Here is a 13,189-nt window from a genome sequence, read left to right on the forward strand (position 1 = left end):
TCGGAGTTTGTTCTTGATGAATAAATTCTAGTTCCAAGTATTTCATCTTTTCTTTTCCGGAGTTCAAATTTCCTAAGCCATCTCGTCGGAACCTCCATCTAAATCATCGCAAGGCTCATCTTATTCTTTCATCCTTCATTTCTATCTCAGCATCCTTTTATCACCGGAGTTCTTCATGGTGGTTTTCATGATTTATTTCATTCTTCAAGAGTTCATCAAGATTTTGTTGGTGGAATTCAAGTATCTGTCTTCTCGCGTCTCGAGGTGTAATTAATTCTCCGTATTCTTTTGAATTGGAGTTTTGCATTTCTTCGTTCTTCTAAGTTATCCAATCATTTCCGTTTGCGGCTGGTTATCAGCTCATAATTTTGAGATGTTATCCATAAGTCCACATCAAGCTTATTCTTTCGTTGTTGATTTTCTCAACAACTCCATTCAATCCCTCTAAATTCTTTTCATTCAATTTTCTTTCAATTCTTTCCGGAGGTTTTGTGTCATGTCTTCATCAGGTATCATTCCATCCTCTCAAGTTCTTGTTCTAATCCTTCCATGTTCAGCCGGAGTGCTGCCTAAATCCTTTTTAGTCTTAGTCGTTTCTTATCTTGTTCTAACCGGAGCGGTTTCATAGTCTATCTGATTCCGTGAGTTTTCGATTCTCGTCATTCTCGTTGTTCCTCTCTTCTTCTCGAGTGCTCTTGATTCTTTGCTTCTTCTCTTGAGTTCTTGTTTCACCCATCCTTTTCCCTTCCGTCTCGGTCCTAAGATCTCGGGACGAGATCTCTTGTTAGTGGAGGAGTGTTGTAACGCCCCGGATTCGATGCGCTAGGTGTCCTTCAGTTATTCGCCGTCGTTGCCATGTCATTTGCTTGCGTGTTGCATTTTATCATGTCATCATGTGCATCTCATTTTGCATTCGTGTTCATCTCATGCATCCGAGCATTTTCCCCGTTGTCCGTTTTGCAATCCGACACTCCTATGTCATCCGGCGTCTCCTTTTTGCCTCTTCTCTTGTGCGGGTGTTAAACGTTCTTGGAATGGCCCGAGGTTTGCCAAGCGGCCTTGGTATAGCACCGGTAGACCGCCTGTCAAGTTTCGTGCCATTTGGAGGTCGTTTGGTACTCCAACGGTTAACCGGGTAACCGTGAAAGCCTCTTTTGTTTGCAGCCCAACACCCCTTCCAAAGTGGCCCAAAACCCATCTAACTCCCCTCCATGCTCTCGGTCGTTCAATCACGGTCGCGTGGCCGAAAACCGCTCCTCATTTGGACTCTCCTAGCTCCCTCTACCTATAAAAACGTCTTCCCCTCTCCATTTTTCAGATCATTTTCCCCCGAAACCCTAGCCCCGCTCCTCTCGCGCCGCCGAACATGTCCGCCGCCGTCCGGACGCGTCCTCCGCCCAGCAGCCACGTCGCCCGGACCAATCTGGGGCCGACACATCAGCTCCGCCGCCGCCAGCACCCAATCCCACGCCGCCACGTGTCCCCGCCGACCTCTCTCTCTCCGCGCCGCCGCCAGGGCCCGCCGGGGCCCATCGCGAGCCCGCCCCGGGCCGCCTCGGGCCCGAGCGACGACGCTGCGGCCCGTGCCCCGTCTCGCCCCGCGCCGCCGCCTCGCCGGCCGGAGCCGCCGCCGCCCCAAGCGCCCGTTGCCCCGCCGCCGTGCGCCGCCCGGCTGCGCGCTGCCCTCGCCGACCCCGCCGCCGACCGTCCTCCCTCCAGCGCGCCTCCGCCACCCCGGCACCACCGCGCCCTCGCCGCTCCACCCGCCAGCCACCGGAGCTCGGCCGCCCCACGCCTGCTCCTTCGAGCGCCGCCGCCCTCGACCGGCCGGAGCCGAGCTCCGCCGCTCGCCTGCGCCCGCGCCGGTCGCTCCCTCCTCCGCCGGCGCCAGATCCGGTGAGGGGCCGGCCGGATCCGGCTACCCCGACTCATCGGCGCCCTTCTCCGGTCCGCTCCGGCCACCTCCGGCCCCGTCTCCGGCGAGCTCACGCCGTGCATCGTTTTCCGTGCGAGGTTGACATTTTCCCCTTCCCCGAAACTGCTAAGTCCCCATATTATTGCATTATCATGCCATGTTCATGCCATCACATCTCTGCATCCGTAGCTCCGTTTCGTGCCTATAATATGTCAAATTGTTCGCCTCGACGAGTACTTCATTTCATTCCATTGCATCATTTTCATTTGAGCTCATCTTGATGCCCGAAATGCTGTTGGAAGAGTGCATGTTGATGTTAACCTGCTGAAACTGTTATAACTTGCTCATTTGTCATTTTTGCCATGATTGATGTGTGCATCTTATGAACATGAGCTCTACATATGTTTTGATCTAAGCCATGCCATTTTTCCAGTGGTGCCAACCATGTATTTTTGTGAGTTGTGTGCTGAGTGCATCGAGCTTGTTAAGTAGGGTAGTTGCTGTTGCTGTTTTCCTGACAGATTCTGTTATATTTTGTTGCTATGTTAACATGTCGCTACTAATCATTCTATGCATAATCTGGAGATGTTCTATAAACATGTTTTGATCTACATGTCATGCTCTATCCATTAATGCCCTTGGTTGCAATTATAGCCTGCTGTGTCATGTTGTTATCTTGCTCCAAAGTTGCTTGAAAATGTTGCTACCAGCCTGTTTACATTAAGTTCAGTTGTTTCCATGTGTTTTCCTAGTGATCCATGAACCCTATGAACTTGCTCTTCCATGCTTAGCTTCATAAACATGTCTTCGTACTGTTGGTTGCCTTGCCATGCCATGTAATGCTCTGTGGTGAGTGGTTCAAGCTCACCAACATGCCTACTTATTGTTGTTCCTGCCATGTATGAATCTGTAATATAACTTGCCATGTTTACATGGGTGCCATCATATTTTCTATGCCTTTTTGGCTCATGGTCAGTAAGGGACTTTTGATCTATGCAATTAGTAGATTCATGCCATGCCTTTGTTTGCCATGATAAGTTCCTGTAACATGTTGTTTGATAGCTCTAAACATTGCAACCTGATGTTATTTCTGCAAAGTCTCAAACTGTTATTATTTGCAATCTTACCATGTCCTTTTGAGCATGTTCTAGTTGTTTATGGAGATAGCTCAGTGTTCATGTTTTGTTATGCTTTACCTGTACTTCCTGCCCATGCCTGTTGTTATTATGTTGGGGTGCTGTAGCATGTTGTTTTGATGCTTGCAATATGCCTAGTTGCTGTTTTGAACAGATTGTTGTTATGACTTGTATAGAGTATGTGTTGCACCGTTGCTCCGTTTTGAGTGTGCTCTATATGAAACTTGCTTGTTTTTGCATGTAGTTTCATATTATCATGTTGCATCCTTGTTTTGGTGTTTTTGCTTGGTGTTTGTATGCATTTTGCATCAATGCCATGCTTAACTTGTTTTGCTCATATCTTCTAGACCGTAGCTCCGAATCTAATGAACTTTATATGTAACTTGACTAGAATTTCGTGTAGATCATTGTGGTGCATCTTAACTTGCTGTTTAACAACTTCAACTTAATGTTTATTCAGTTCTGGACCAATTTCGAAATTTGCATATGAGGACTTACCGGAATTGTTATATGTTGTTTCCGGCCTCATTTAAACTTGTCTTGATGTGTTGTTCTTGTTTGCATCATCTCTTGCCATTAGTAGCTTCATGTAGCTTTCTCATGCATCATGCTTGTTGTGCATCGTGCCTTGTTCATGTGTGGTGTGTTTACCATGTTGTGTGTTTCTTCTCGATAGTTTCCGTTTCGTTGCGATCGTGAGGATTCGTTCATCTACGCTGGGTTCGTCTTCGTGGCTTCATCTTCTTCATGGACTCGTTCTTCTTCCTTGCGGGATTTCAGGCAAGATGACCGCTACCCTGGATCTCACTACTATCATTGCTATGCTAGTTGCTTCATTCTATCGCTATGCTGTGTTACCTATCTGTTGCTCATCAAGCCTCCCAAATTGCCATGAACCTCTAACCTTTGACACCATTCCTAGCAAACCATTGATTGGCCATGTTACCGCTTTTGCTCAGCCCCTCTTATAGCGTTGCTAGTTGCAGGTGAAGTTGAAGATTTCTCCATGGTGGACAGGGTTATGTTGGGATATCACAATATATCTTATATTATTAATGCATCTATATATTTGGTAAAGGGTGGAAGGCTCGGACTTATGCCTGGTGTTTTGTTCCACTCTTGCCGCCCTAGTTTCCGTCATACTGATGTTATGTTCCCGGATTTTGTGTTCCTAACGCGGTCGGGTGATTTATGGGACCCCCCCTGACAGTTCGCTTTGAATAAAACTTGTCCAGCAAGGCCCAACCTTGGTTTTACCATTTGCCTCACCACCACCTACCTTTTCCGTTGGGAGTAATTAACCCAAGGGTCATCTTTATTTTAGCCCCCCCGGGCCAGTGCTTGTCTAAGTGTTGGTCCGAACTGAGCAGCCTGCGGGGCCACCTAGGGGAAACTCGAAGTCTGGTTTTACTCGTAGCTTGACTTATCCGGTGTTGCCCTGAGAACGAGATATGTGTAGCTCCTATCGGGATTGTCAGCGCATCGGACGGCTTTGCTGGTCTTGTTTTACCATTGTCGAAATGTCTTGTAAACCGGGATTCCGAGACTGATCGGGTCTTCCTGGGAAAAGGTCTATTCCTTCGTTGATCGCGAGAGCTTGTCATGGGCTAAGTTGGGACACCCCTGCAGGGTATAAACTTTCGAGAGCCGTGCCCGCGGTTATGTGGCAGATGGGAATTTGTTAATGTCCGGTTGTAGATAACTTGACACCAGATCCGAATTAAAATGCATCAACCGTGTGTGTAGCCGTGATGGTCTCTTCTCGGCGGAGTCCGGGAAGTGAACACGGTTTCTGTGTTATGTTTGACGTAAGTAGGTGTTCAGGATCACCTCTTGATCATTGCTAGCTTCACGACCGTTCCAGTTGCTCTCTTCTCGCTCTCATTTGCGTATGTTAGCCACCATATCATGCTTAGTCGCTGCTGCAACCTCACCACTTTACCCCTTCCTTTCCCATTAAGCTTTGCTAGTCTTGATACCCATGGTAATGGGATTGCTGAGTCCTCGTGGCTCACAGATTACTACAACAACAGTTGCAGGTACAGGTTATGCGATGATCATGACGCGAGAGCGATGCTTGCTTGCGTTGAGTTCTTTTTCTGCTTCTTCGATCAGGGGATAGGTTCCAGGTCGGCAGCCTGGGCTAGCAGGGTGGATATTGTTTGAGTTTCTGTTTATGTTTCATCCGTAGTCGGATGTTGATCTTGTACATGATGTGATGTTGTATTTGTGTGGCATTGTATGCCTTATGTATGTATCCCCATCTATTATGTAATGTTGATGTAATGATATCCACCTTGCAAAAGCGTTCCAATATGCGGGTCTATCCTTGGTGGGACCTTCGAGTTCCTTTTGGATAGGGTCGCATATTGGGCATGACATACGTAGCAGGAATGCATGTGGATGTTGGTTCGCTGTGCACTAGTTGGTGCTGTGCTACATCCTGGGTTCTGGGTTTTATTTTAGAGATCTAGCACAGCAAACTAGGACTGCAGGCGCGCCTTGCCCGTCCCCTTGCTGTTTCATCCCTGGCAAGTGCATTTCCTATCGTGCTCGATATGATGAAATGTAGATCTGGCAGGGTTAGATTTGATCTGGATGTACTAATCTGACGGGCACGTGTTGGATATATGTGGCACCCCGGCTTAGAGAAACCGGAACACCCCGTATTCCAGCCCAGAGATCAAGGAGAAGTCTTCTGGAATACGGCACTGCTTAGCATACAATAAATCGGCTCTTTATTACAATCTATAATGGGTACAAGGGGATTCCGATATAACAAGGAATTACATCGGCAAGGCGACAGTACGCCTGCCACGGTTGCTCTATGCAAGCAGCAGAACAACACGAAGCAGTGGAATAACTCTAGCAGCGAAATAGCAACGACGGTGGTGAACTCCACTCCACAGGGACTCTGGCTGGAACACGTATCCTAGCTCGCAAACAAAGAATCCACGGCATACAAGCAGTTAAATCCGGCAGGACCTGCAAACTGGCATGACACGCTACGTCAGTACATTGAATGTACTTGCAAGCTCATAATAACCAGAAGCATTCAAGACAAACAACATCATGGGAATTACAGGTTAATCATGATATCATCAAAACACCATGGCATGAACAACATGATACTGCTAGCACAATATAAGCATGGCATATAAACATGATGAAACTAGCATGCTACATGATGACGCTATCATGCACCAACTTACTCTGCTCGGGTTACCTCGTAACCATCACCTGTATCACTTACCTTTGCGGACATCACACGATCATCTTAGGATCCAATCAAGCTTGGTATAAACAATACCGTAGTAATCAATACATGAACACAAGGAGCTTGACCTTTACCCGTGATTCTCGCATAACATCACAAATATTCAACAACTCGGTATCCTCGATACCACGGTGATCCTCTCACGATCACATAAATATCAACCAACTTATTTCATCATCGAACCGAGGTTGTTATTAAGCACATTATTATTATTATTACTGTTGACCCATAGTGTGACTTACTTACGAACTAGGCCCTTATCCACGGGCACGGCTATCGATAGATTTAACACACACTCTACAGAGGTTAGCGCACTTTACCCACACTATAGAACTCATGGCCTCGCACTCCCATTCTGGTGGACCAACGACGTTCCGACAAAACCCTTTCCCTTGCCATGACACTCTCCCAGCAACTCCGACCAACTCCCTCTCAGGGCTAAGTCATGGGTGGCCCCATGCCTACCAAAGGCATCTTCGGCCACCGTCATGGCAAAACGGTCCCAAATGGGGACAAAGCACGCGAAACAACTCGGGCACACAAGGCTTATGCCGTCCTACCTGGCCAAGGTAGCGCCCGCGCATAACCTTCCCTCGTTGGAGGCACCGGTGAGAGGCACGGCAAATGATCGAATCAAGACCTCCCAAAAGGTAAATGTGGTTGCACTCATCAACTTGATTCGGAGGCACCATGACTTAGCCAACAGTTGTTCAAGTTCAGTTAAGTCTGATTAAACTCGAATGCAATAAGTGAGTCATATGAAAGTAACATGATGCAACTACAATGCATGAGCATGATATCAACATAAACATTGATGCAGTATAAATCTTAAGCATAACAACAGTGAAGCATATATCCAGATGAGCATGGCATACTAATGAGCATAACACCACTCATGGCATAACTACTAGCATCAGCATCAAACAACATGCAAGAACATAACGACAACACTACATGCAAGCATTTAACCAATGGGATGCAAAGAAACAGGCATAGCAACGACACTCGGAATATACGATAGTTATCTACCGAAGACCATCACCAACATCAACACGTACTAGTACCAAGCATGAAAGTAATACTAGCAAGACAAATGATAACCAGATGCATCGAAACATAGCACGAAAGTGAACATGAAACCATAAGCAGTACCGAAACAACAATAACAGTAGCAAGTAAACACACAGACAATTATTAAATGTTCAAGTTGAAAACCATGGCTACTGCATGGCTATCATGCAAATGGTTGTTGTGGCTTGCCTGGGGGTGAAGAAGGCACCGGGGAGAAGTGCGGTGAAGCCACAGAAACGAAACGCCGGACGGTTCTCTCTCGAAGGGGGCTGATAAGGGCAAGGGTAAACTGGCCATTTTCACTATATTACCACCTAGTGAAAATAAAACCAACAGAAAGAGCTCGATGATACGAAGATGTGAGCGCTAGTTTCACCTCGATTGGAGTTACGAGCAAAAAGTTGTGAGGGGTTGAAGTTTAGGGACCTATATGTAGATATTTTTTAGCAAACAGGCCCCTGGAGGAAAAACAGAAAGCGCCTTCGCCCGTTTACGTTTTCTGGAACAGAAATTTTCAACCGAAGTAGAACGGAAATACGCTTACCAGAGGGGAAAGCGTACTTTGGACATAAGAGGGAATAAGTACGCTTACAGCAAATACGCCCACAGGGAAATAAAAACGTACTAACCTGTTTACGTGTCCACTTATCCATGTGGACCCATGGCCTTAGCCACTTACAGGGGGGTCCCATGCGGCAGGGGGGCCCAGCGTGGTCGTCTTCTTCCTCCCGAGGGCTCGCTCGCGACAGAAGCAAAGGGGCCCGGGCAGGGCGCTGCCGGCGCTGGCCCCGCCGCCTCCGGCCGAGGTGAGGGCACCAGCGGGTGCGGCTCGCTCCGACGCCCCCGTCCCGCAGAGAGGAGGTCCTGGGGAGAGGCGAAATGACGGCGAGGGGCGGCGCCATGGGGAGGCAGAGGCGGACGGGCAACGGTGACAGGGTGCTTCCGGCGACGGGGAGGCGAGGGAGAGAGGGCAGGGCGACTCGACGGAAGGAGGGGGAGACGCAGGTGGAGTCGGGGAGGCGAGAGGGGGCTTGGGGAGGCCGGACGGAGAGGCGGCCGAACGACAGAGACGACGGCCGGACTTGGGGCTTGCGGCCAAAGAGGCTCCGGAGACGAACACGTGGGGATGGGAGGACCGCGGGAAGGAGAGGGACATGGTGGACAACACCAGAGGAGAGGAGAGGGACTTGGCTGCTCGGGGCCGAGGAGGAACCGAGGCGGCCGTGGCGATCTCCGGCGAAAAGAAGAGGGAGCTGAGGGCTCCGGTGGTCGGGAAAGGCGTGGGAGGGGCTTTGGAGCTGCGGGAGAGGTGGGGGCATCTATATATAGGCGCGGGGGAAGTCTCTGGAGCTCACGAGCGAGCTCCCGACCGAGCTTTAATGGAGGTCAGTGGCTGGGCATGGCACGGGCGCGACGACGGCGACCATACGGCAGTGATTCAGGGCGGGGAATCGATGCAGGGAGACGTATTCGAGCACGGGCTAGCTCCTGGACAAGGTGATACGTCGAGACGCGGAGGAAGGCGACGAGAACAGGAGGAAGAACACACTAGAGCACGAGTTTAGCATGACTCAAGCGTGGTCCCCACGCGCACGGGTGCAAAATGAGAGTTTTGGCCAGGCCGACCGTGTCTAGTGCATTTAACTTAGTTCCCTGAGTCTAAAAAAAGTAACAAGTCGGTTCAGGGGCAAAGAAGAGATTTGCAGGAGGAGCCAAAATATTTCGGTAGCAAGGTGTTTGTACTTTCCAGAGGGGACACATACTTGGAAACTAAGGAAGTGACTTGTTCGGTGTTTATCACACACTAAGGTGACTATGATCACCAGCAATCAGCTTAATAGGAGGAGTTTAGAGGGTGGTTGCTGTAGAAAATGCCACGATGGCCAGAAATGGAGATTTGGATGTTGCTCTCACATGGAGTATCAACTTAAGTTCAACTTGGGCAAGGCACAATTTATGATCATATGAAGATTCTGAAAAAGGTTCCATATTATTTGGATAAACCAAAATGGACTTCCTTCACAAACATCCCCACTGACAAGAAACTTGCAAAAATTCTAGAGGAATAATGGCTAGATGACATATGCCCAAATTGGGTGGAGATAGTCTATATGGATAAGGCAATGCCTAGAAAAAAATTGCATCCATAATGGAGCAAGATAAAATATACTTGCTTCACAAAGTGAAATTTTGGGCAGAATCAAAGATTTGAAGTTGTGCTCACACGGAGGCATTACATGAGCTCAACTCTGGTGTAGGGCTATGATAAGATGATATGAGGGACCATGTAAAATGGCAACTCATTTTGTTATGCCTAGCTTGTACCTCCTTCACAAAGTTCCTTTCTAGATAGAAACTTTGGAAAATCATAATTAAATGACTACAAGGAAAATGAGGTTGCATTTTGGCATGCGGCAATTATATGGACAGAAAAAGATGCCCAAGGAGTTTGAGGTCAATTGGGCAAAGGAAAATAGCATTGCTTCACAATGTGCCATTTAGGGCAGAATAGGAAATGAATTATTTGAGGATGATGATAAACATGACAAGTGAAATATTTTGCCATACTTGAGGAATATATGCCCAAACAATTTATGAGAATTATTTGGGAATTTTAGGAGTGAGGGAAATATAGGTTGCTTCACAACCTAGGGCAAAAAGGATAATTCCTTTAATAGAAAAGGAATATTCCCAATAAAAAGAATATTAGGATTTGGTCCAAGGTGGAAATGGAAAGGTCTAGGGAAGTATTGGGTATGACAAGCCACTCTGGAAGCAAAGAAGAGGGCATCTTCTTCAGTTTCCAGACCACAAAGCCATAGAAAAAGAAAACTCAAGCAAAAACCCCAGAAAATCAAAAGAAAAAGAAAGGGCCAAAAATCAGGCTGTTACAATATACCTCTCTTTTTATGTTTCATCATTACCAATATGTTGATTGCTTGCTTGTTGTGTTCCGTAGGATCTGTATAAATTGTTGAACATTGATATTTTTATACGTATTATTCAGAAGTTCTAACTGTGGTGGTTGGGTGTTGGTAGTATGTTGTTCGATTATCAAACCTTTGAAGTTAATTTCGATCATATGTGGATCTGTGTGATATATCTAGGTTCAAGTTTGAAGCTTCATCGGCAAACAGTTGTTCAATTAAGTCTGTTTGTTACAGTTATCTATATCAAGTGTTGCTTTGTGAATATTGGAAACTTGGTTTTGGTGTCCTTAGTTGGATCAATTTAGAGTCTACTGCGAGAGCCTCTTGTATCTGATGCATACATGTACACTGGTGGTGTTCTTTTTGGAAGTTGAATCATACTCACATGTAGTCGCTTCATTTGTTTGACCTGGAAGATGTTTCTCTTTCTTAGGTTCCTGTTGGGAGGGCCACCCTTGGACGTATCATTAACATTATTGGTGATCCTTGGTGGTTTCCCACGAGGGGGGCGACGAGGACGCCATTGGAGCCTAGCACGGCAGTAGCACCAGTACATTGCTGCTATTGGGAATGGAATGGAGCTGTTCCATGCACCGAATCTGGGGTGAAAATCACCTTTGGCATGTACGCCATCACCTTGGGCATGCTCGTGGTGCTGCTACTCGGCCTCAACATGTCCTAGAGCGCCAATACCGCCGCCCTCACACTCATCTTCCTCGACTTCAAGGACGCTCGCCCCTGCCTCGAGAAGGTAATTGTCTATCTGTCTGTCCGTCCGGCCGTAGTTAACTAAGTTGTGCCCCATTGATGTCCTACTACTGTTAATTGTTACTACCATGGTGCTGATGCTTTTTAGAATATGATATGTGCCTTAATATAAGTTTTGGTCTCTCTTAAGAGACACTTCTAGCTTTTCTGACTCAAAGTTGTTAACTTGGTACTGCATGAGTTTTACTACTGCTAACACAGAGAGTATTTACTACTGGTAACACAGAGATTTTGTATGCACTGCTACCTGATGAGTGCTTTCTTTGTAATATTTCACCTTTGTATGCATAGGTTTATACGGTTTGAACTTTGCATGACATGAAATAGATATTTACATTGTTTTTCTCAACTTGTTTTCACTTTCACTTGATACATACTTAGCTTGTACTTGAAGCTGTGGGTTACTGATGGTGATTTTATTCTACTTGGATGCATTGGTACCCCCAACATCAAGCGAAAGGATGCAACAACGGCAAGAAGCTCACGGATGTTATAGCACACCATGGACATCATCCACCTCCTCACAGTGGCAAGAAGAGCTCCATGCTGAAGAACATAACACTTGTAGAGATTGTAAAGTATTGTATCTAGTTATTGAACTTGTGGAGCTTTTATGTTAGAGCTTATTATGTGTTATTTGTACATCACGAGCTCTGTATCGAATTTGGTTGATAATATTTGAAGTATTTCATGTGTTTTCTGTGTGCCAATTTAATACTTGGTATTTATTTACGTCAAATTAGAAAATGAAGAATATGGCCCTAACAACTAGGAAACAATACCAGAATCTGACAATGGGGACCCACCTAACTAGTGAACCCATTTTATAAAAAAAAGAAAACGGAAACTATTGAGACAAAAAGCCCATGACCCAAAAATAAAAAGGCTGCAATGTTGGGCTTGGCCCATGAAGCCGACCAGAATTAACAAGGAAAAAAATATAATAAATGGGCTGAATTAATGGGCTCGGCCCATATAGACACTTAATTGGACCCGGCTGATTCTTGTCAATGACCTTTTCATTTGGTCGCAATTTTTCCACGTCGGTTCCGACGTGGCTTGGGCAGACAGCTAGCAACCAAAACGAAAGGTCGTTGGACCAACGAACATTCTTTTGCTCATTTCCTTCAACTTTGGCCAATCTAATTTTTGTCACAAAAAGGTCGCAAATAAAAAACAATGACCTTTCAACGACCAATAGTGATGGTCGCAAGTTGACATATTTCTTGTAGTGTGCCTCGATCTCTTCTTCTCCACGCTCGTCTGAACGCGGCCGTCGCCGCCACCTGCTCGTCATTTGGCCACCCTCGTCCTTGCCCCGAGCGATGGTGTCCAAGAGAACCGTCGTGGTTGACTTCATCGTCCACGCCCTCAAGATCGAGCCAATGAGCACTACACCGCTGGATCGACCTCATCTTCTTCCACGGGCCCCGCAGGCGATCTTCTTCAGCCCCCTCCACCCTGCAGGTCCTAAGCTAATGTCGGGCCCTCTTGTGCCTCCCCGATGAGTGTCCGCTTCTTTCCCTCTGTTTTCACGCTCGCGCGTGCCGCCTAGCCCTAGTCCCCATCGTGGCCGAAGCTCGTTGCCACCGACAATGGCACGACCGCAACCATAGCCGCCGCAGCTTGCGCCCGAGCACTGCATCGAGCCCCTAGAGCTCGTAGGAACCCAACGCCACCACTCACTGCTCCTGTGGTGCCCTCTAGCATAAAATCCGTCCATGGCCAAACTCCTGCGACTGCCCAAGTGGTCGCCGCCGCCATTCTAGCCTTCCTTTGGTGGAACCAGTGCGACCAATCGACGCGGCATGGACCGCCCATTCGAACGACACCGGTCGCGCTCTTTTTGGCCCCCGATGGCGAAATCCTGATGCGAGCCAGAGCCCTCTGCTACCCCTTGAGCATCATTGGTTTTCCCTTGAAGAGGAAAGGGTGATGCAGCAAAGTAGTGTAAGTATTTCCCTCAGTTTTTGAGAAGCTACACGCAAATCCCTCGTACCTCCACAAACAAATAAGAACCTTGCAACCAACGCGATAAAGGGGTTGTCAATCCCTTCACGGCCACTTGCAAAAGTGAGATCTAGTAGAGATA

At 47.3% G+C, this 13,189-nt stretch overlaps 1 protein-coding gene across 1 annotated transcript; it reads right to left on the reverse strand.

Moving 5' to 3' along the window:
* Positions 1 to 5,755: 5,755 nt before the first annotated feature.
* On the reverse strand, positions 5,756 to 8,981 carry LOC123065209 (uncharacterized). Its single transcript, XM_044488557.1, has 2 exons — positions 8,029 to 8,981; positions 5,756 to 6,043 (listed from the first exon to the last, which is right to left on the reverse strand). The coding sequence occupies exons 1-2, from the start codon at positions 8,716 to 8,718 to the stop codon at positions 5,984 to 5,986; spliced, it is 750 nt and encodes a 249-aa protein (XP_044344492.1). The 5' UTR covers positions 8,719 to 8,981; the 3' UTR covers positions 5,756 to 5,983.
* Between the last annotated feature and the right edge of the window lie 4,208 nt (positions 8,982 to 13,189).

The sequence above is a fragment of the Triticum aestivum genome, chromosome 3B, assembly GCF_018294505.1.
Source record: "Triticum aestivum cultivar Chinese Spring chromosome 3B, IWGSC CS RefSeq v2.1, whole genome shotgun sequence".
In the NCBI taxonomy this organism is placed as follows: Eukaryota; Viridiplantae; Streptophyta; class Magnoliopsida; order Poales; family Poaceae; genus Triticum; species Triticum aestivum.

Excerpts from the sequence above, each read along its gene's own strand:
- LOC123065209 (XM_044488557.1), bottom strand. The coding sequence starts at position 8,718 with ATGCCCCCACCTCTCCCGCAGCTCCAAAGCCCCTCCCACGCCTTTCCC. Across the intron at positions 6,044-8,028 it reads ATAAGTGGACACGTAAACAG|TTTGCAGGTCCTGCCGGATT; the intron begins GTTAGTACGTTT and ends GTGTCATGCCAG.